Below are 22,154 nucleotides of genomic sequence, written 5' to 3'. Positions count from 1 at the left end.
ATGCTGAGCCCAAGGAAATGAAGAGAAAGGGAGAAGCAAATGCAAAAGAAGTGGTGAATTCTACTCAACAGTAAGAAAACTTTGCATTTGAACAGGATGTGTCACTGAGGAAGCAACAGTTTCAGCCCTGAACAGGGAAGGGGTCACGACTCAATGTAAACTCTTCAGCTAATCTCTTGATGAATCAGGTTAGGTCTACACTAAGGAGCAATATTGAACTAAGGTATGCAAGTCCAGCTACGTACCTTAGTTCAAGCTAATACGGTGTCTCCACTCTGTGGGGAGGGGTCAATGGGAGAAACTCCCCTGTTGACTCCCCTTACTCTTCTCAATAAGGTGGAGTACCAGAGTCGATGGAAACACGATCAGCGACTCATTTAGTGGCTCTTTACTAGACTCACTAAATCCATCTCTGCAATATAGATCTGATAAGTGCCTCACTTGATGGATCATTTGGTGATTAGCTGTTCTGTTCATTCCCTCTGGGTCACCTGGCATTGGCCATTAAGAGAAGACAGGACGCTGGGCTAGAAAGACTCTTGGTCTGACACAGTCTGGCTGTTCTTATGTTGTTAATTAAAGACCAGGACAGGCTACAGTGAGAATCCTGGCCAGTCTTCCGAGGCCAGGAATTCTCACTGGAGTTAAAATAAAGGTGGTGTTACTTTTCCAAGTGCCCACAAACTAAGGTCCACTTGTGAGACCTCACTCCCATAGACAGGGCAAGTGATGACAATATGATCATGCATGTTCTCTGGGTTTCTTGAGCTTAGCTTCCCTTAGGTACACTATTGAACACTACGAGGCTCCTTAAATCCTTCTTGATTATAGGTGAGGAAAATCTGGCGCACACTCCCAAGCCTGCCCACTCATGGGGCCCTGAGCTGCCACTCACACTACATTGTGCAGATCTTCCAAGTGTCCCTCTCACGCCTTTCCTACATGCTTTGGATAAGCTGTGAAATAATCATCTAAGTGGGTATTCCAGTTAGTGATGCTATTGATCCACTAGAAGAAGTCTCTGAATCAGTTAGAATTAAAAAACTTGAAATTGGGAAAATCTCAACCACCTCTCAACAACAGCTTCAGGTTCTGGAGAGGAAGATGGCAGCATGAAAGAGTTGCCAGCACTGATTCAGCCAGTACTAGTATGGGCTGGCTGAATCCGAGCCCTGGTTTCAGGGGAGAGGGATAGCTCAGTGGTTTGAGCATTGGTATGCTAAACCCAGGGTTGTGAGTTCAGTCCTTGAGGGGGCCACTTAGGATCTGGGACAAATCTGTCAGGGATGGTACTTGGTCCTGCCATAAGGGCAGGGGACTGGACTTGATGACCTCTCAAGGTCCCCTCCAGCTCTATGAGATAGGTTCTGATATAGGATACCAGGGAAAGCTCTGGCTAGACCAGCATCCTTACCTGCATGGTGGAAGGAGAGAAGGCCAGGTTCCTCAGAGGTGCGAGGATTCGGTTCTGTCCGCACCGTAAGAGAGCCGCAGTGTGAACCACTATTTCGATCAATGCCCCAGTACGGCTGAAGTGTTGGGAATTCACTGTCAGTGATGGGAGACTGTTTGTCACAAGAGATGCTGCGAACAGCTTCAGGGCTGGAGAATTGAGGGCTTCGGAGCTTTGGATGAACTTGTTCATAGCATCACATTGCTGAAGGCAAACATTTACAAATAGAAAAATAAAATACATCATTGCCAGCCAGACAAAAGGCTCAGCAGCTCTTTATGCACCATCTAGTGAATTGTGACTCTCTGGCATGCCTTGAAATAACCGACTATTTACTGGAGCTGGTCCTTCAGGCTATGGAGGGGAAGGATGGTCCTATGGCTACACTAGGACAATTCCCTGCAAGGTGGGAGACCAGGATTTCAACTCCCTGTTATAACAGATTTCGTGACACCTTGGGCAAGCCAGTAAGGCCAGGTTTACATAAGGGAATAAGTTCAACTTAAGAATACCTTAATTGCATAGCTGGAGTCGATTTAGCTTGATTCTAACTTTGGCACTGTTCCCATAGTGAGAGGTCAACGGGAGAAACACTCCCATCGACTTCCCTTTCTCCTTGCGAAGGAGTACTGGTGCCGACAGAGGCACCCTCAGCATTCAATTTAGTGGGTCCTTACTAGATCTGCTAAATTGAATGCCAGAAGATCAATTTGTGGAGTGTTGATCCACCAGTAAGTATATATGTGGCCTTAGACTCTATTCCTTCCCTGTAACTATAGTACTTCCCTACTTCACAGGGAGAATAAAGGCTGTGAAGTGCTCAGATACTACAATAAATAGGGTCTGATAGAGCCCTATGTTAGCTTGGGTGGAGATCCCGTCTTCAGAAGATGCTCAGATTTCTCTTGAGCTAACCTCTGCCAGAAGCTCTCAGAACTGCATTCTGGGCTGTTCTCTCGAATCAGTGACCTAAATCACCTTCTCTGGGAATGAAACAAGTCTACTTCCCGACAGCCTACAAGTTGCCAATGGAAAAAGGGGTCTCACCTCCTCTTTGGGGTGGAAGCTTGTGTTTCTGCATCCATACAGAGCAGTGACTTCCCTGAAAATAGCCAAGAGCAGGTGAACGGCTTGTGCAGACTCAGAGCTCTTACATGCCTGAAAAGCAAGAGAAACTGGTTATGCAGAGAATAAGGAGCTACCTCTGCTGCCCCTGCAGTCTTCACTCAGCAACAGAAATGTGTATTTCTCCCCTTCCTGATCTACAGAGCTCCCCCATTGCCACAGAAGGTGATAGGCAAAGGGAACAGCTAGTCACATTGCTCCTGCCCAGCATTCGCTGAGAAACACAGCACTGGAAAGGAGGGACAATAATCCAAATCTCACCTACAATGGGCAAGCGTATGGGCCACAGAATACAGATCGGGTCCAGTTAGAAGCCATCAGAGTAACAGCGAGCTAAGACAAATCTCAGAGGCCTGGGAGAAAGGGGAGGGAGAGGCTAACAACAAAGTTATAGGAGCTAAAATACTTGCTTCCTACAAACCTCTCAAAACGATCAGTGTCAATCACAGCCAAAGAGAAGCAGCTGTGCTGACTGGAGAGACATGTCTTACCTTCTGTGCTTCTGTGATGCCCTTCACTTGGCCCTCAATCATTGCTTTTCCCACGGCATCACGCAGCGCTCTGTAGCTCTCGCCACACGCCAAGTACCGATCAATCTGACTAGGTTGGTCCCTCTGCAGCCACAAAGGACAAACAACCCCCCCACATACAGTGAGATTACTGGCAGACTTCAAGAATGTCAGTTTGCAAGATGGAAACTGTTCTCTAGACACGTAGTCCGTTGGGGGACATGGCTAACTTCAGTGTTATATGCTGGGAGAAGGGCTCAGACTTCCCAACCAAGGTGATTGCTTGGTCATGACACTTCCAGGCTGCTAATCAGACAGGGAGGTTGGTTCTGCTAGGAATGTTGCTGCAGTGGGAGACAGGTTTTGACACAGGCAAAATAATGGTCTTTCTTCAGGTCAGAAGAAATTCCTGTCTAGGGAAGGCAAGGATACCATGGTGAGTAAATTACTCCCACTCCCACCTGCTCCAGTCCCTCATCACAATACCAGAGAGCTGCACACCCTCAGAAGACACATAAGCAAATGCAGATACCAAAAAAGTACTTAAAAGGGAGTTTCAAAGAGGAGGGAGAAAAATTGTTCTCCTTGACCTCTGAGGATAGGATAAGAAGCAATGGGCTTAAATTGCAACAAGGGAGGTTTAGGTTGGACATTAGGAAAAACTTCCTGTCAGGGGGGTTAAGCACTGGAATAAATTGCCCAGAGAGGTTGTGGAATCTTCATCCTTGGAGATATTTAAGAGCAGGTTAGATAAACACTTGTCAGGGATGGTCTAAACGGTGCTTGGTCCTGCCGTGAGGGCAGAGAACTGGACTTGATGACCTCTCAAGGTCCCTTCCAGTTCTAGTGTTCTATGAAAAAAATGCCAAGAGGAGGCAACAGCATCCACAAATTGTTAAGGAAAGGTGAATCATGGGATTTACCTGTTGTTGAATGATTTCTGGTGGGAATACCCAATGAAACTGACTCTCTTCAGAAAGCTTTTGAGCAAACTCCATCCCATACTGGTTAGTCAGTTTTCGGACCAGGTAAACTCGGTACCAGTCATTCCCAGTCAGCCTACAGAACCGCGTCATTTGCTGAAGGTATTGCTGCTTTTCCAGAGTCTTCCACTGCTCTGTAGCAAGAATAAAAGTCAGTCAGCATTTCTTCTCTTGGCCAGCTGTCGCTGTGGGAACTGGCCATAGCATTGGACTCCGTTTCACTGATCTGATGTATGATTCATGATATCTTATTAGTGTTGCCTTCTCAGATGTTCTTACCTAGGAAAATCCAGGGATCATGGTGCCCATATCATGCTGCTAGAAAAATCTTGATATGAGCATTTTTCTGATGAAGAGCACATGGTTTGCAAAGCTTTTAGACCAGGAAGGGAGGAGAAGCACTTGGATGCAGGCTGCCAGACCCTATAATTATGTGCACATCCGCAGGTATAGCCACTTGCAGCTCCCGTTGGCTGCGGATTGGTGTTCCCAGCCAACGGGAGCCGTCAGAAGCGGTGTGCACCGGAACACAGCCTACATCAGCTCCCGTTAGCCGGGAACAGTGATCTATGGCCAACGGGAGCAGCAAGCGGCTGTACTTCTAGACCTGCAGATAAATACAGTGTCTGGCGGCAGGCCAGGGGCAAACTGCATCTGGCCTGTAGGCTGTTTATTGCCCACCCCTGCTTTATACTAAGAGTAGCATTTTTAAAAGCAGCTAACAGAGTTAGAGGTCTGATGTCTACTGACTTGGCTCTGCAGGGCCCAGATCACTTCTGAAAAGAAAACCTGGGCACTTTTGAAAAATTTACGGCAAAACTAGATGGCAAAACTCCAGTGGAGATAGGAAGAGACCAGAGGAGCTGCAGTTTCGTGACTTCAGTTAAGCTTCATTCATAATTCCATTGACAGTGCTAAGTCTCCATTTGAAAGCCCAGGCTTCTATCCTCCACAGGCCTCATGGTACAGGTTTCCCTACTCAATATGAGCTGGCTTCTGCTAAGTGCTTGTCTACATGAACAGTTCATTTGCAGCAACCTGAGGTACAATCCTACCCCAAGCTAGGGGCCCATCTGGACCCTTTCTGCCAAGCACTAAGAATTCCAGGCTGCATTTTGATCTACCCCCCTTTGCAATGGAAGCAGACTGAAGCACACTTAAGAACTGTTAGTGAGCAGCAGCATGATCAGCACAGACCCTTAGTGCAGGGTAGATTTACACACCAGCTCACTGCCAAGTGTTGGTACCGACACTCCAGGGAACTGAATGGTAAAGGGACAGATACCGAACTAGTGCAGCTTCTAAACCAAAGACAGGAACCCAACCGAAAGCTGTACAAGAGGAAAAGAAAAAGCGGGCAGGCTGGTCATTTCCCAGTATGCATACTGGCATGAGGCCCAGGGACAGAGAGATATGGACCATGTCCAGCAAGTCCATCTGATGGGCCTGGATTTAGCCTTTGACAGGTTAGCATTGTCAGCCAAAGGCAGCATAACCAAACTTGCCTTTGGGTCTGTGTGTTTCAAAGAGCAGCTCTGCAGCCCTATCCAAGCATAGCCGGACCCTGGCCACTCCCTGCAGGCACTTAATAGAGGCCTGCTGAATGGGTTCTCCGTTGCTCCTCTCAAGATATTTCTCTAGAAAACGTCTATCTTCCCGCAGATGGTTCATCTGGTCTTTATCTGTGCAGGCTCCAATCTTTTCATACATCGAATCCTGCAAGGGAAAAATCAGCCATATTTCCAGCTTGTTGCCTCATCCCCAGTGACAAGTTGAAGCCTCTCCTGGCCGGATCTCATCATGCTCAGACCAGCACCCAGCATCCTGAAGCAAAGGAAGGGGATGCAGAGGCAGAGGGGCTCATGCAGTGCTGCAGACAAGCCGTATCTGGGGGCCTGGCAAAGCAGAAGTGACTCCTGCTGAACAGACCCAAGGTTTTAACATCTCTCACCCTTTCTAGTAGGAATGTTAAGGGGTAACCAGTGCTTACCCGGTATCCAGGGAAGAGCCCCAAACCGGCAGCCCCCAATGGGGATGGATGGATGCCCCAGCCCACATGGGCCAGAAACAGCCCGTCTGGAGTGGTCCCCCCTCCCAATCAGTTAATGCGTTAAACTTAACGTTTAACAGGTTAACTAATTAAACGAGATTTTACATCCTTACTTTCTGGGTGAATACGACTCCTCCCCACAGAGTCCACATGTGGACACTTGCTCAGCTAGGTTTACAGAAAGCTGAATTCTTGACACATGGATTCCATTGGGCCAGGACATCCCCACACAGCACCTCTGAGAGGAGGGAGAGGGCACAAGCAGACCTACCTCCAAACAACTGACAAAGAGTGTGTAAAGTTCGGTCTTGTCATCTTTGTCCAGGAAGTGGCACAGCTCTACCTGTGCCAGGTAATCCTGCATGTAGGCTTTCACATCCTTGAAGCTATGAAAGAGAGAAGCCTCCTTTTACTAACTACTGAACTGATCCTTATTTAGAGCATAAATGGCAACTTCTGTCCACGAGGCAGAGGGGTTCACTTCAGGGCCAGCGAGAAGGAAGAAGAGTGAAGAGAGGTCAGTGCTGGAGTCAGATGGGATCTCTGATCCCCAAACGGCTATCTTGGGGATATGAGCCAGACCATGTGCCATCACACCTCAGCCTATGCTCTGTGAAGGCTGGCCAGGTAACATGACAACCTAATTCGGCTTCCAAGCGAAACGCAGAAATTCTGCACTGTCTCTCCTTGGCCATTTCCAGAGGCATTCTCATGGCTTCCTTTAAAACGAGACCCCCAGCCACAGAAGAGGCACAAAGACACAGCACTTAAGGACTGAGGCCTGCAGAGAGCTGTGGTCTCCAGCCTTTTTAAGAACAAGATCACTTCCTGAATTAAGTGCAATCCAGGAGCCACTCCAAATGCAAACACACTTGCCCTGCCTCTCTCCCGTCCCTTCTGAGGCCCCACCTTCTTCCTGCCCCTTCTCTGGGGCCCTGCTCCTGTTCACTCTATTCCTCTCCCATCCTCACTCACTTTTATCAGGCTGGGCAGAGTTGGGGCGCAGGCTCTGGTCTTGGGCTGTGGGATCTGGAATGTGGGAGGGGTTCTGAGCTGAGCCTGGGGCAGAGAGTTGGGGTTCAGGGTCCAGGCTCTGGGAGGGAGTTTGGGTGCGGAGAGCTCAGGGCTGGGATGGGTTTGGAAGACAGGTTCCAGCTGGGAACTGCTTGTCTCAGGTGGCTCCTGGGTGGTGGTGCAGTGGGGCTAAGGCAGACTCACATGGCCCTATGCCACCCCTGAAAGCAGCCAGCAAATTCTCTCCATTCCAAGCCCTGTTGTGCCCATTCCCACTCTGTGGAGACAGATTATGCGGGACAAAGGGGAGTGAAGGGGCACCCTGACATTAGCGCCCTCTCCCGGCCACCCCTCGCTCGCCCTCCCTTGCCCTGCACAGTAAGCAGGAGGCTCTGGGGAGGCAGCTCCGAGGCAGAGGTCAGGAGCAGCCTAGCAGTATTACTGGAGGAGGGGCAGCTGAAGTGCCAACACTTGACAGCCTCCAGGCCAAACCAGTCAAGGTCCCGTCAGAGGCTCCAAGATCTATGAATGATGCTCTACTGCTTGGGGACCACTAGCAGAGTGAAAAGCCCTCTCACTTTCTATTCCAAATCTAGCACTGGAGAAACCAGCACAGGCACCATTTGTGGCAATTCCTCCTCTGTGTGGGGCTAACACTGCCATGCTGGATTTGCTAACAGAGATGCTGATAACTAGACATGCTTACTTAATTAGAAGGCAGGTTTTCTAGGTGTGACAGTCTCTTTCTGTGAGAGGTGCACAGCATCCAGGGAGTAATTTAAACACAATCCTCCTCCCCCCCCCCCATGTGTCAGCTTCATTCTTTAGTTTTCCTAAGAATTCTCTCGCACAGAGCTCAGGAGTAGCTCCGGATTAGCTCACGTAGGGGTCAGGACTGGCTGGACACTAGGGATGAAATAGGGTAAGGCTGGGCTTATCAGTTACCATGAACAGTTACATGCAAGCTCCCGCCCTGCTCCCAGGGAGCCAGCTGCCACACTGCACTGCTGGCTCTATCAGAGCCTGCAGCACAGGGCAGCACCCAGCTCCCTGGGCGTAGAGCCAGCAGGCAGGAGCCAGTACATGCCAAGAGTCAGCTTCTCGTGCCCACTGGCTCCCAGGGATCCATCTGCTGATCCACACTGCTATCTCAGATACAGACACAACAGCGTGGGGTGGCAGCTGATAAACACACACAGGCTCCTGGGGATCTGCTGCCGCCCCACACTGCAGGAGCATGTAACTGTGTAACCGCTGAAATTCCATGGTTACCGAATTACCCGCTTTTAACATCCCTAATGGATACATATTCCATTATGAATGGGTGACAGGAGAGGGATCACATGAGGATTACCTGTTGTGTTCCCTCCTTCTGGAGCATCCGGTATTGGCTACTGTCAATAGTCAAGATACTGGGCTACAGGGACCTTTGGTCTGATCCAATATAGCCATTCTTATGTTATATTCTCAAATGCAGGGCATGAAAAGATACTGTCCCCACAAATGCACCCCCAGCGTGCCCAACCCTGGGGCGGATGCACTAGCAAAGGCTGGTATCCACGGGACAAGATTCAAACCTGGCTAAAATTCTCCCTCATTATGGGACCAAAGGGCAAGGGGAGAAAGTGCCCTGGTGGAAAAGTTAAGGAGAACATGTGACTTATCTTCACCCATCAGCTTTTTGACTGAACTTGCCTGTATTTCAAAAGCAGCTTCAGCACCACTGAGCGGATGACAGGAGTCTTGTCCACCACGTCGTCAAAGGGCGACAGCAATTTTGTGTGCACACCGTGGAAATCTGAACACAGAGAAAAACCGTGACTCAGGCGAACAGCATCAACCAAGCAGTTGACACTGGCAGGAGGAACTGAGCTTACTTTTTGGGCCCAGGCTCAAAGGCTCCCGGCGAACAAACAGAAGGCGAAGCAGCTCATGGATCACTGCTTTCTCTGGGGGTTCATTGTCTTTGAAACACACGGTGGAAACCAGATCTAAGAAGAAGTTATTGCACATCTGGCGGAACTGGGCATTCCTCTTTATTGCAACACTGAGGAAACAGTGGGAAAGAAAAATCAATCACTAAGGTGGCCAGGCAATGGCAGAATCAGTTATATTGCCCAGCACTGCTACATGGATCAGACTAAATGATCTAGTGATTCCTTCCGGCTTCAAACTCTGTCTCTGACACTGTGGGTAAACCTCAGATGCCTGGGGCCAACAGAGTGATTTTATCAGCAAAACAAGACTCTGTATCGACAGCCAGAGTTTCAACGAGGCATTATTACAAGGTATTTCTCAGCACTATTATCTACCAAGACTGCAACCCACTGTCATTTGTCATCTTCTAGCCACTGGCTCGACACTATTACTGTTGACTTCTTGCTAAAAGCACAAAATAGTGACCCAAGATAGGAGTAGTTCAGCCATTTGATTCAGCCACTAATAGCACTTTTGCTTCACTGAGTAGCATGAAACAGAAATGCCTCAGGCCAGGTCTACACTGCCGAGAGAATTGATGCAAGATATGCAACTCCAGCAGGAAGTCGACGGGAGAAATGTTCCTGCCAACTTCCCTTACTCCTCATGACAACAAGGAATATGGACACCAATGGGGGCACCCTCTGCATTCGATTTAGCGGGTCTTAACTAGGCACATTAAATTGAACCCCAGAAGATCGATCACCAGATTGTAGATCCTCCAGCAAGCAGAGACAAAGCCTCGAATGGAATGAGACAAATGCCTCGCCATACCTTTACCACCAGGCAGAGAGGAAATGGAGCCCAGTGTAATTTATCCTGCCAACTCTTTCTGAACGTAGGGCTTCAGTGCTGAGGGTCAGGGTCCCCTACACAACTGGCCCAATTATCTCCTGCTGCAGGGTGACTGATGCTGTGTTGTCCGAGGACAGGTGGAATACCTCAGCTCCTGGGAGATGGTTACTCTGTAGTCATCTGGCAGGTTAACTTTGCAGTATGGACAGTACATCTGCCCCGGGATCAGCCACTGTTTGATGCAACTCTGACAGAAGACATGATCACAAGGCAGGCTGACTGGATCCTTAGGGTCTTCCAGACAGATCGGACATGGCTTCAGACCATACCTGTAATGCAATCAACACTAGTAAATCCAAGCAAATCCCGACAGAGCCTTCTGCTGCATCTCAGATCAAGGCAGACCCACCGATGGGGGACAATTGCAGCAGGGCCCCGAGCTCCTGGCCACTGCTACTGTGGCAGCAGTGGGGGCTGGAACCCTGAACCCCCCCTTTGAATTAGCACTGGAGCACCATACCGGGTGTGCTGCGTGGCTCTGAGTGCCACACTCCGGGTGGTGCTGAGGGATGGCTGTACTGCCCCTACCCCTTCCAAGGGTGCAGAGCCAGCCCCCATACACCTTGCCCTCTGGCCTGCGGTGGCTGTCAGCCCCGCAGGATAAAGGATCACAGGAGGGAAACTGGGTGTCTCTGTCACCTCTCTCAAGGTCAGGGAAGAGGGTAACAAAGCAAGTTGATTTTATTCCCCAAGATGAATACAAGGTTACAGCATAGTCCATCCAACAGGCTGGGAAGTAGCAGCTACAGCTCAGTGTGAACAGTGCCTTGGCATTTGCAAGCATCCACCACAATTAGGCCACACGGAAAATTAAGGTAACATATGGAACAATCTATTCATTTTATTTGCTTATTTTTGCAGCTCAGCACATAGAAGTACTTGCAACAAAATCACCGACCCCAGTGACCAAAACCCCAGTGACCAAAAGGGAATTTTGTTCCCCTGTCCAGAGACATTTTCAAATCCAAATGCGGTAGAGCCTCCGGCTGGCCTAGGCCACAGGGAGATAGCCTCTAGGATGGCGATGGGCAACCCAGGCTAGTGAGTGGGCTGCATGAGTGACCCTCCTTCATCTCAGTGGGCTGTAAGATTGTCATAACCAAGACTGTCCCCCAGACGAGGGTAGTTTTGCTGACTGCGCTTGCGTACCTAGCATTTGCAGGGGGAGCCGACTGTACCATAGCAGTGCTTTGATTGGCTGCAGAGGGAGTGCATGGCTCTCACAATGTTGTGTGCAATCATCATGCACCTCAATTCACGGCTCTTGCTTACATGCATGTCACTTTAGTAATACCAGTACACAAAATCAAACCCAAATACCAGACATGGAGGGAAACCAGAGAAATCCAGCAACCCTGCACACGAGCAACAGTCGACAAAACGTTTTGTAGGCTGCACATAAAACCCGATGGGCCACGCACAGCCTTTGAGTTGCAGGTTGCCCACCACTGCTCTAGGACGGCAGGGTGAAGTTCACCCCACATATTCAAGTCACTCGTTACACAAGGATAAATCTGGCCCATTATACTTTATGCCTACAACAGCAGCAAATTTCATTGAATCAGTGCTGAATCTCATTGGCTCACAAGTGAGGCACCTCATGCTTGGGGAAGGAAGAGGGAAATAAGTGGATACATGAAAGTCAGCCTGGTGTATAACACATTGGAAAAACACTTGGGAAAATTAGTCTCGCGAGAGGGTCACCCCAACAAACTCTGTATGGAAACCTCTCCCCCAAGGCTCAGCCTGCATCACTGTCCTGACTGAACTATGTTCTCCCCACCTCTAAGTCCACATACTCTGCATGCTACACTGTCTGTTCCAAGCGCAATACAAAGTTCTCAAACGCTTCGTGTAAACGTACACACTCCCCTTTCGGGAGCATGCCTGTCCCAGTGACCTTACTTGCAGATGGTTGCGCTGGCTTCCTCCTTGCACTGGCACAGCACTTTCATCACTGCAGTGAAAGTTTTATGAGTCTTGATGTCAGAGTCCCACTGAAGACACTGAAAGGGAGGGCAACAATCAGCAACCCTGCTGCTTTACACGGAGACATCCAGAGACAGGAGAAACAAGCGGAGGGAAAACCCCTCAAATGCAGCCCGCTGGCACAGCCGTGTGTCACCATGCTGTGTGGAATAGGGACAAGCAGCTGGCTTGACATGCTGAGGGCAGGCAGAGGCCTCGGGAGTTGCAGGAGCTGTGGGAGCAGGGGGCTGGGTGGCCTTCCAAGCACTCCTGTGGGGCTCCCCGCTGGGTGCAGATTTTACACCTTTACCGGTTTTTCCCTTCTGCCTGCTTCAACGTTGGAAAAGGGAGGCGGGGGGCATCCATTGGGAGTGGGGCCTGCAGGGACATGGTTCCTTCATTCAGGAGAGGAAATCAGCCGGAGATGCCAGAGAGCGGGTCCTTCGTGCAGGCCACCTGGCCTCTCCAGCAGTATAGCACACCGCTACCCTGCCTCAGCAAAACAGGCAACTCCGCTGCTCCGAATGTATGGGCACAAAAGAGTCTTGGTATCTGAGGCAGGGTTTCTGATTGGTTGCACACAGGAAACCTGACTGCATGTCAGCCTGCAGATCAGAACTAGAAGGGGTTTTTCAGAGGGCAGGTCTCTGGCCCACTCCACAGACTGCCAGGTTTGGTTCAGCCCCCTATAGCTTCGTTGTTGGCTCTGGGAAACTCTCTGAAGGACAACTTGAGGAAATGGCAATGTTTGCAGGCAATTCATGAAGAGGAGAGGTGAGAAGTGTTAAACGCACTGTTCTAAATTATTTACCCAGCTCTGTCTGTGATGAATGGCCAGGAGCTGGTTTTGCATAGAGCTCCTTTAGCACATTCTAATAAGCTGTGAGAAAGAGGAAAGACCCCCCTCCTTCAGCCCCAAATACTGCTTAAGGGGAGTGTCCTTACATTGCCTAGCAGCGAGATGTGTCTCTTTACCAGGTCCCGCAATTCTGGAATCAGAGACTCAGCCCCAAGCAGCATGTGTTCCACAAAGAGGGACACAGAGAAGACCCGATTCCACCGAACCCTGTCAGATAGGAAGCACAGTTACAATACTATCCCACGCCTGAAATGAATGAATTAGGGAGGGGGAAAGGAAAAGGCAACATCCAAAGATCAAGTCAGGTCACTGCAACATGCCCAGGGAAACCAACAGCCTCCACGGGCCCCCTGGACAAGGCATGTGTTGGGAGGGGGGCAGCTAGTGGAGCTCCATACTCCCAGAAATGGCAGGACTTTAGGCAGAAGGGGCAGGGCTGGGGACCGCAGCATCCTGCCTCCCAGCACTCAGAGCTGCCTGGAGCATGCCATGCAGGTCTCTGGTGGCAATATAAAAGGGCCGGGGCCCCAGTTGCTACCACTGCTGGAATAGCAGCAGCTGGGAACCCTGGTCCCTTTTGAATCACTGGGCCCTGGGCCAGTTGCCTCGCTCCTCCGTATTGTCAGGCCTGGGTCTGACCACTGCTTTTCATGTTTACGAGCACAGTGTCATTGGTTCCTTGTGCTCCACTCAATTGTTTCTTGTATTGTCTCATTCCATACTTAGGGTACGTCTAGACTACATGCTTCTGGCGACAGGCATGTAGATTAGGCTACCCAACGTAGGAAAATGAAGCCATGATTTAAATAATCGCCACTTCATTTCAATTTAAACGGCTGCCGCGCTGAGCCGATCAGCTGTTTATCGGCTCAGCGCAATAGATTGGACGCTCCGCTGTCGACATCAAAGGCATTTGTCGACCTCCCAGGTAAACCTCATCCCAGGAGGCATATCTGGGAGGTCGACAAATGCCTCTGAGGTCGACAAATGCCTTTGAGGTCGACCGTGGAGCGTCCAGACTACCGCGCTGAGACGACAAACAGCTGATCGGCTCAGCGCGGCAGCCGTTTAAATTTAAATGAAGCGGCGATTACTTAAATCGCGGCTTCATTTTCCTATGCCGGGTAGCCTAACCCACATGCCTCTGTCGCCAGAGGCATGTAGTCTAGATGTACCCTTAGACTGCAAGTTTCTTGGGACAAAGGCTGCCTTTCAGTTGTTTCTTTAGGTAGTGCCCAGAACAGCAGAGTCCTAGCCACCACATAAGGAAACAACCCTACACTCACTAGATTGTGGATAAAGACAACCCTATTCAGGCTTGATTCCTATATCGTAGAGCTAATAAGAGATCTCCATTGTCTATTAGGTTTTTCCCTCACCCTCACTTGCTCCAGTTTCCTTAAGATGCTCGTTTACTTTGAACGGTCTAGGATTGGTCTCTGAGAGGATGGGGTAAAGCTCCAAATGTCTGTCAGCATTGGTGTACCTGAGGGATTCACGTGTGGAGGAGTGGTTACATCAACAGTGGCAGTCTACCAAGTACCAGCCCCCGCCCACGGACTGCATCCAGAGTTTTAAAATGATCTTTGATTCCATTTGGAATGTCATCTACTGAGTTGGAGAGGCTTGGCGATGTTCTGCCAAAGTGACAGTAACCCTGGCGGGGTTTCAGTCCAGGAATGAGAGTACTGTAGCTACGTTCAGTCCATATTAGACACTCTCCCTTTGAAGAGCAAGATACAAAGAGACTGAGATCCTTAGTGGGATCATGTTACTAACCGGACTTCCTGGAGTAGTTGGTGGCACCGACTTCTGCTATTCTTTGAACAGCTCTCCAGACAGACAAGTTCAATGGGCATATGAAGAGTCTTCACCTGCTGTAGCCAAGTCTGTGGCTTGGACTTCAACACCTGATCCTCCAGCATCTCGGCACAAGCCATGGCAGCAAACACATCCAGATCCTAGACACACACGGGCACACATGGGCTTTGGAACAACTAGGCAGCTAGGAAAAGTAACATCATCTTCCCTGGCTCAGTTTCACACCTCCTTTGTGCTCTGGTTGGTTATTGTAGGTTTACTCGTGAGCACTGTGCATCCTGGTTTATGGTCCTGGACTTACAGGATTTGTGCACCCTGGCTCAGATCATTAGCAGATCTCATAGGTTAATCCGGAATGTGGTCAATTATCTATTCCTTACCCTTACTACGGGGGAGATCGGATAATGGGTTGAATATCCAGGATATGAAAAATCCATGTTTCTTTCCGTTCCCACTGTTACAGGTGCTGTATTACTGCTCAAGTGCAAAGACAGGTCAAAGGGAACTGAAATCCTATAGTAGGGGAGCTATGCTAGTTGGAACTAAGGATGTTAAATTGCGGTTAACTGACTAGTCAAGTAATCAATGGAATTTCCATCGACTACTCACTTGTCAATAAGCACTTCCACATTCCTCCTTTGAAATGTACAAGAGCCCCTGCTGGGACTCTTGTACATTTCAAAGGAGGAATGAGAAACTCTGTGTGCGGCCTGGGGCTGGTTAGAAGTCCCTCTGACTCTGGGCTGCATGCAGGTGCCTGCTTTGAAATGTATAAGAGACCCTGTCACTTTGAAGTACCCCTTCTCTTCCCTCCCCCACCTTGCTGCCTCTATTTTATACAGGCAGCAGTGGAGGGAGGGAAGGGGGGCCGAAATCGACTAGTCGGATAGTCGACTAGTCAACTAGTCCTAAACATCCTTAATTGGAACTCTTCCTCCCAAGGCTAAGAATCACAGCATGCCAGAGACCGTACCATCTCATGACGTGACGTGTTTCCCATCTCAGTTTGGTAGAAAAGAGCAATAAGCACACTGGGGTTCACAGCCAGAATCCTGGAGAAGTTCTGCAGCCGGCTCCTAAACTGATGGTACCCCAGGTGGACCCAGGGCAGGGAAAGCATCTTCTCTTCTCCTCCCATAGATGCTGCCTTCAATTCCTCAATGCACGATAAGAGGGCCATCTGCAGAAACTGAATGTTTAAAAGAAAGTAAAGAAACAGTTTTCTCTATTCCCAAAATTCCTGTAAGAGCACTCCTTTATTAATCAAGGCTATACACAGAACATTACTTAAAACATATATTTTTTTTAAACTGAGCAAATATTTAGAGCCCTGGGCAGATATGAAATTTTCTATCTGCATCTGCAGAAATGAGCTACGGATATCTGCATTGACATACCTGTGAATAGAAAATGGATATCCACAAATATGCAGGGTTCTAGATGCAAATTTTGTATCCGCATCCCCAAAAATGAGCCGTGGACATCTGCATCCATAGGTGTGGATAAAGGTACCTGCAGATTTGCAGGGCTTTACAAATCTTTTGTCGTTAAGTGCATTTGGTAAATATGCTATCACAGATTCATAGAATACTAGAACCTCAAGAGGTCAAGTCTAGTCCCCTGCCCTCATGGCAGGACAAAGCACCATCTAGTTTATTCCTGATAGATGTTTGTCTAACCTATCTGTCCTGTCAGTGTCCCCATGTGCTCCTACCAGAAGTGACTTTCTGAAAGTAATATTCCAACCACCTGAAACTGCCCTTTCACCGCAAACAGCATTAGTCGTACCTTTCTTGCTGCTATTCAACTGCAGGTCATTGCCACAAGACAGAGACTAGGTGAGTGATCTAGTGTACATTCCTCAGCATCATGTATTAAATAAGCTCTGCTCCCCCACATCTAAATTATTCTTGGCTTTTGGTTCAAACACTCACCTGTAACTCGTCAGTCGAGGACGCGCCTATGCTCAGGAGAACGAAGTCTCTGACATAGCAGTGGAAGAGCATGTTCCTTTCTGGCTCAGCCAGACTTGAAATAAACTCGCCCAGGGGGCTCTTCTGGAAGATGCCCACAAATTTCTCTGTAAGGCCTGGAACACCAGGCACAAAAGGAAGTTTTGTTTGACACTGCTCCCAGAGGGCTTGAAAATGCAGCATAAACCAGCAATGTGACAGTGTCAACAAGACACACAGCTGTGATCAGGCCTGCTGAGGTGGAGATGGACACGGACATGGACACAAAGGGAGCAGTTGCCCGAGGGGTCCATCCATTCTACAGAGCCTGGTGCCTGGAACCTTGTGACTGTCAGGGCGAGCTCGCTAGGTTATCTGTTCACTCGCCGCCTCACCAGGGCTTTTAGAAAGTTCCCACCACCTCACCCACAGTACCGTCTCAGACTGGCATCCACAGTTCAACAGTCTTTACCCTTCGCGGGTGATATTCTTGCTCTCTGTCCCAGGGAGGAGGGAGGAGAGGGGGCCCAGGCCCACCCTCACTCACGGGCCCCAGCCCAGGGCCCTAGCCCAGGGCCCTAAGGACTCAGATCAGTCAGGGTCCAGTCCAGCTGACGGGGCTTCCCACCGCAACTCATCAGCCCACCAACCATATCCTGGTTCTGCCCTGGGCCGCTTCCTCTCACTCTCTCCCCCTTGAACCCTGGCAGCCACTCCTCCCTGGGGCCTACCCGGCCTCCAGCGGTTTGTCCGTGCCACCTTTGTGTGCCCAGCATGCGGGGGGTCCGTTCCCTCCCCCAGCACGTTCCTCAGCCCGGCACCCGGGCTTAACCTTCTCCCCCGTGCTCCCCGGGTGTAACAACTGGGGGGGGGGGGGGCCGCGCAAGCCCACATCGGTTTCACCTCCCCTGTGGCCGGCGCAGCGTTTAAACCTTCTGCCGCCGGCCGGGCCGATATCCTGACGCCGCATTGGGGTTGGGGGGGGGGGGGAGAGGAGCTCTGCCTACCCCACCAGAGCGGTCAGGTAGCGGGGCCGCGCCTGGGGCCACCAGACGCGTCACGGCTCCGGAGCAGCTGATGCAGAGCCGATGCCCCGTTCCAGGCCCCCCCGAATAGGACCTGCACGGCGGGGATTCCAGTGTGGGACGGTGGCATCCCATCACAAACCCCTTGCAGCTCTAAGGGCTGAGCGGGGTGCTTGGCATGCTCCGGGTGAGGGCCGGCTGCCCAGCCCTGCCCCTTTCTCCCAAAGAGTGTGGAGTCCCCACACGCCTTGGCCCAGGGTCCTGCTTGACTGTCTGCTCCCCTGGCTGCGATGCACTCAGCCATGGGTGGTGGGTGAAAGTAGGGGTGGGGGAGACAAGCTCACAACCCCGCCCACAGCCCTGCCCCTTCTGCCCAGACTCCGCCCCCCATGAGAGCCAAGCCATCCTCCCCCCACCATCACAGGGAGGTGGGACGCACACGGACCCAGGGAGGGCCGGTGCTCGGGAGCAGTAACACTGCGTGCCCAGCAGACTACAGGATGAATTGCGGGGGTGGCGTATGGGTAGGTCCAGGCTGGCTGTTTGGAAAGGCAGTGCTTTCCCACGCCTAATATGCCCACCACCTGTGCACTCAGCGCAGCCTCCCCTCTCAGCCCAAAGACTGTCACCCACTGTACTGGTAAATTACCGAGCAGGAGCATTGGTCAGGTGCCAAGATCACCTGTCCCAGCCTTTGTACATTGTCTAGCGAGCTTTAACGTTTACCTGGAGAGCACAACAGATGTGAGGAGAAAGCACCTCACCATATTTCCCCATTTCTGGGACTGGTTTTCTAGGCACTTGTATTAAGCTCCTCTCTGTAGCAGCTTTAATTTTCAAACACTCCATCTTCCCCTAGTGCACTCTGCTGTGTGCCCGGACTGCGACCCCGTCCCAGGAAGGGACTTGACCTGGCCCAAAGACAAATGTACTGGGATCCACTGAGACATCTACTCTTGATATGCGCAGGTATTTCCATTACCCAGCACACAGGAGAGTGACTGTTAAAATAGGTCAAGCTGGATGCGCAGCGCTCGAGCGTCCTACATGGGACAGGAGTACTGAAAGCAGCCTCATGGCCATAAGAAAACACGTAGTTGCAGAGACAACTCAGGGTTTTCAGCACAGGCGTTTACTGCAATACTCCTCCTTCCTAAGCTCAAACGGGGCTCTCACCTGCGGTGCCTGGGATGTACTGAGCCTGCAACCACAGCTCTTCCAGATAGTCCTTGATCCTCCAGCTGAAGGGCATTTCATTGCCCATGTGGACAGACACCTTCATGTCATTCTGCACCAGAATCGTCTCGGTCTGAGAGCTGTGCGGGGACACGTGCAAAACACAAGACAGTGGGCAGTTAGTGCTCAGTACTCCCGCTTGGATGACTCAGGTCAGTGTCAAGCTGGTGGCTGGGACTAAGGGCGAAAAGCAAGGAAGACGGGACCACACAAGCTGTCCTGTCAATGACAGGATGGCATCAACAGAGCCTGTCGATTACATGTCCTTCCAGCAAGAACAGATTCATTTCCTTGATAGCCCGTCAGCGCTGCACACACCACTGTGCTTTCTGGCAGCTCACCTGCTGGTCCCCACATTGTAGGGGATGCTCAGAAGGTTCAAATCACTGAAGATGAACATCCACAGATTTTTCACGCAGCTTTCTGTGGTTGGCCTGACCAGTAACTCCAGGTTGCAGTCTCGGTCTACGATTGACACCATATGAGCCAGGAATGGCGTCACCACATTCTGGACTCGCTTCCAGAGGGTGTGTCTGTGTGTGACCGAGAAAGGGATGCACACAAAGCAGAGAGTGAGTGTTGCTGATCTGCATGGTAAGAAGTCCACGCACGGCTGTTGTGGGAACTTTGAAGGGAAATCTTCTCCATGACATTGGCAAACCAGGGAGAGGGACCTACTCCTGCATTTCTCCACTGGCTTCTCAGGCATGTGATTCTTTCTGTTGTTTCCATTTAGTGTACCAGGGCACTTATACACTCCCTCCCTGACACCACCCCTCAACTGCGCATGCCTAAGGCCACACTCCCTCTGAAGCACGGAGAACACAGGACTAGAGAGTTACTAGCACTGGGCAGTGACTGTCAGAGCACACAAAGGTGCCATCTGTTACTTCTACTCTGTCTGGAGGACCGCGTGCCGAGCCCGGCCTGTCTGAAGGACTGTGCGCCGAGAGCTTCTTAATGATGCTTTGATCCCTAATCCCTTTAGCATCCTTCAACCCTTAACCAGGGCAGACAGGGCTACTCTGGAAAGCCAGCACTTTAAAAAGCCCAATCCTAAGTGACCAGAGTAGCTAGGGAACAGGGCACTTTGGAGAGGGCGTTTAGAAGGAAAGTGTGATGGGACTAGAAACACTTATTAAGTCTTTAAAATTAAAACCAAAACCACCTGATTTAAAAAAAAAAAAAAAAAAGGATGCAGGCAGAAGCCCAGCAAGAGAGCGGGGGCTATCCAGTTTATTGCACCCAGTATAGCATGTATGAATACCTGCCCTATGGCAGGTGCCCTTGGTGTGCATTTGAGGCAAGGAGCTCCTGGCCCTCAGAGACCGTGTACGGACTTTGGAGACCTGGGTGGCTAAACTGGAAGAGCTAAGGGAAGCAGAGAGGTACATAGATGAGACGGGACACAGTTGAACAGTACCACTGACAGTGCGTTGCCCTGCACTGGCCCTTCAGGGGCTGAGAGTGGAGTCATGGGCAAGCCCAGCTGAGGCAGCTAATGAGGGCCCAGATGGAGGCTATAAAGAGCAACTCCTGGAAGGAGGAGAGAGACCTGCCTGCTGCTCTGGACGGAGGGCAATAGAGACTGGACGGCCAAGGAAGCCAGAAGCTACCTGGAAGACGGCAGGGCTGGGGAGGCTTTTGGGCCTAGCAAACCCAGGCTACCAGGCCTGAGGCCCTAGGGGCTGCGAAAGGCAGTCATGAAAGGCCAGGCTGCGAGAGGCGGATGCGGTAGGCTGGGTAGGCCAGGGAAGCCCCAGGCTGTAAGGCCTAACGGCAGGGTTGCAGGAAGCAGCCTGGTAGGCAGAGGTAGCAGGTCCACACCCTTTGCCAGGGAGGAGTGGCCTGCAGGGACTGCAGTCTGCCTGGAGACAGGGGCTAGTGAGGGACTGGCAGTGGGCCACTGAGGCCTGGAGGGTGCAAGGGAACTGGGTGTTCTGGAGGGAGCTGGGTGTTCCCTAGTAGAAGAATTGCGGGTCCTAGGGACTAGTGAAGGAAGAACAATGAAACCCCCGCCCCCCAGAAGGGGGCGCAGACAAAAGACCAGAGTGGGCACTGCTGGAGGGCAGTGCCCTGAAGACAATGCCGTACCGATGGAGGAAGATGCCAGCAGAAGGGGACGTGTCAGAACAGCCAGCTAACTCCCCAAAGTCACCTTGCTGAAGGCGCCATGCTGGTGAGTCGACCCCATTACACACTCCCTGTCAGAGAGCTGAGGACATGAAGGAGACTCCCCAACCTGAGCCATTCTTTTTAGGTGACAGAACTGAAGAACTGTCCCAGGTTGAGGTGTCATCAGAGGATGTTTTGGAACAAACTGATCAACTAAACAGTACAAGTCACCAGAAGCACATGGCATTCACCCAAGAGTTCCGAAAGAACTCAAATGTGAAACCGCGGCACTACTAACTGTGGTTTGTAACCTATCCTTTACATCATCTTCTGTACCAAATGACTAGAATCTAGAGGATAGCTAATGTGATGCCAATGTTTACAGAGGGGATCTTCGCAATTAGACTGTTATGTCTAACTTCAGCACTGGGCCAACTGGTTGAAACTGTAGTAAAGAACAGAATTGTCAGACAGAGAGATGAATGCAATGTGTTGAGGAAAAGACAACTAATTAGCCAGGATGGGTGGGGATGATGTCCCTCACCTCTGTTTGAGAAGGGCTGGAAATGGATGACAGGAGACAGATCACTTGATGATTTCCGGTTTCTGATCATTATCTGTGGGGCATCTGGCATTGGCCACTGTTGGAAGACAGGATACTGGGCTAGATGGACCTCTGGTCTGACCCAGTACAGCCATTTTTATGACAACATGATTTTTGTAAAGGGAAATCACGCCACACCAATCTACTAGAATTCTTTAAGGAGATCAACAAAACGTGGACCGGGGGGAGGGGTCCAGTGGATATAATGTACTTAGATTTCCAGAAAACCTTTGACAAGTTCCCTCGCCAAAGGCTCTTAAAGTAAGTGGTCATGGGATACAACGTAAGGAAGGTCTCCTCATTGACTGATGACTGGTTAAAAGATAGGAAATAAAGGATAGGAATAAATGGTCAGTTTTCAGAATGGAGAGAGGTAACCTCTGGTGTCTCCCAGGGAGCTGTATGGGACCAATCCTATTCAACATATTCATAAATGATCTGTAGAAAGGGGTAAACAGTGAGGTGGCAAAATTTGTGGATGATACAAAACTGCTCAAGATAGTTAAGTGTACAGCAGACTGCGAAGAGCTTCAAAAGGATCCCACAAAACCAAGTGGGCAACAAAATGGCAGATGAAATTCTATTTGATAAAAGCAAAGTAATGCACA

At 50.4% G+C, this 22,154-nt stretch overlaps 1 protein-coding gene across 7 annotated transcripts in view; it reads right to left on the bottom strand.

Moving 5' to 3' along the window:
- Window positions 1-22,154, bottom strand: part of RNF213 (ring finger protein 213) — a 109,416-nt gene that overhangs the window by 14,344 nt on the left and 72,918 nt on the right. For all 7 annotated transcript variants that reach the window (XM_089771832.1, XM_075904097.2, XM_075904101.2 and 4 more), the window contains 16 exons: window positions 19,169-19,360; window positions 18,768-18,907; window positions 16,549-16,703; window positions 15,588-15,803; window positions 14,573-14,754; window positions 12,880-13,000; window positions 11,872-11,972; window positions 10,053-10,235; window positions 9,012-9,181; window positions 8,830-8,932; window positions 6,392-6,506; window positions 5,576-5,786; window positions 4,011-4,204; window positions 3,070-3,192; window positions 2,501-2,611; window positions 1,415-1,657 (listed from right to left, as the gene is read on the bottom strand). In XM_089771832.1, the coding sequence (XP_089627958.1) occupies window positions 1,415-1,657; window positions 2,501-2,611; window positions 3,070-3,192; window positions 4,011-4,204; window positions 5,576-5,786; window positions 6,392-6,506; window positions 8,830-8,932; window positions 9,012-9,181; window positions 10,053-10,235; window positions 11,872-11,972; window positions 12,880-13,000; window positions 14,573-14,754; window positions 15,588-15,803; window positions 16,549-16,703; window positions 18,768-18,907; window positions 19,169-19,360 (2,560 nt within the window). The remainder of the gene's footprint in view (window positions 1-1,414; window positions 1,658-2,500; window positions 2,612-3,069; window positions 3,193-4,010; window positions 4,205-5,575; window positions 5,787-6,391; window positions 6,507-8,829; window positions 8,933-9,011; window positions 9,182-10,052; window positions 10,236-11,871; window positions 11,973-12,879; window positions 13,001-14,572; window positions 14,755-15,587; window positions 15,804-16,548; window positions 16,704-18,767; window positions 18,908-19,168; window positions 19,361-22,154) is intronic.

This window comes from Pelodiscus sinensis, chromosome 20 (genome assembly GCF_052426305.1).
Source record: "Pelodiscus sinensis isolate ZL-2025 chromosome 20, ASM5242630v1, whole genome shotgun sequence".
Lineage (NCBI taxonomy): Eukaryota > Metazoa > Chordata > Testudines > Trionychidae > Pelodiscus > Pelodiscus sinensis.
Note: the sequence above shows the minus strand (reverse complement) of the source record. Positions and strands in the feature narration are given on the sequence as shown.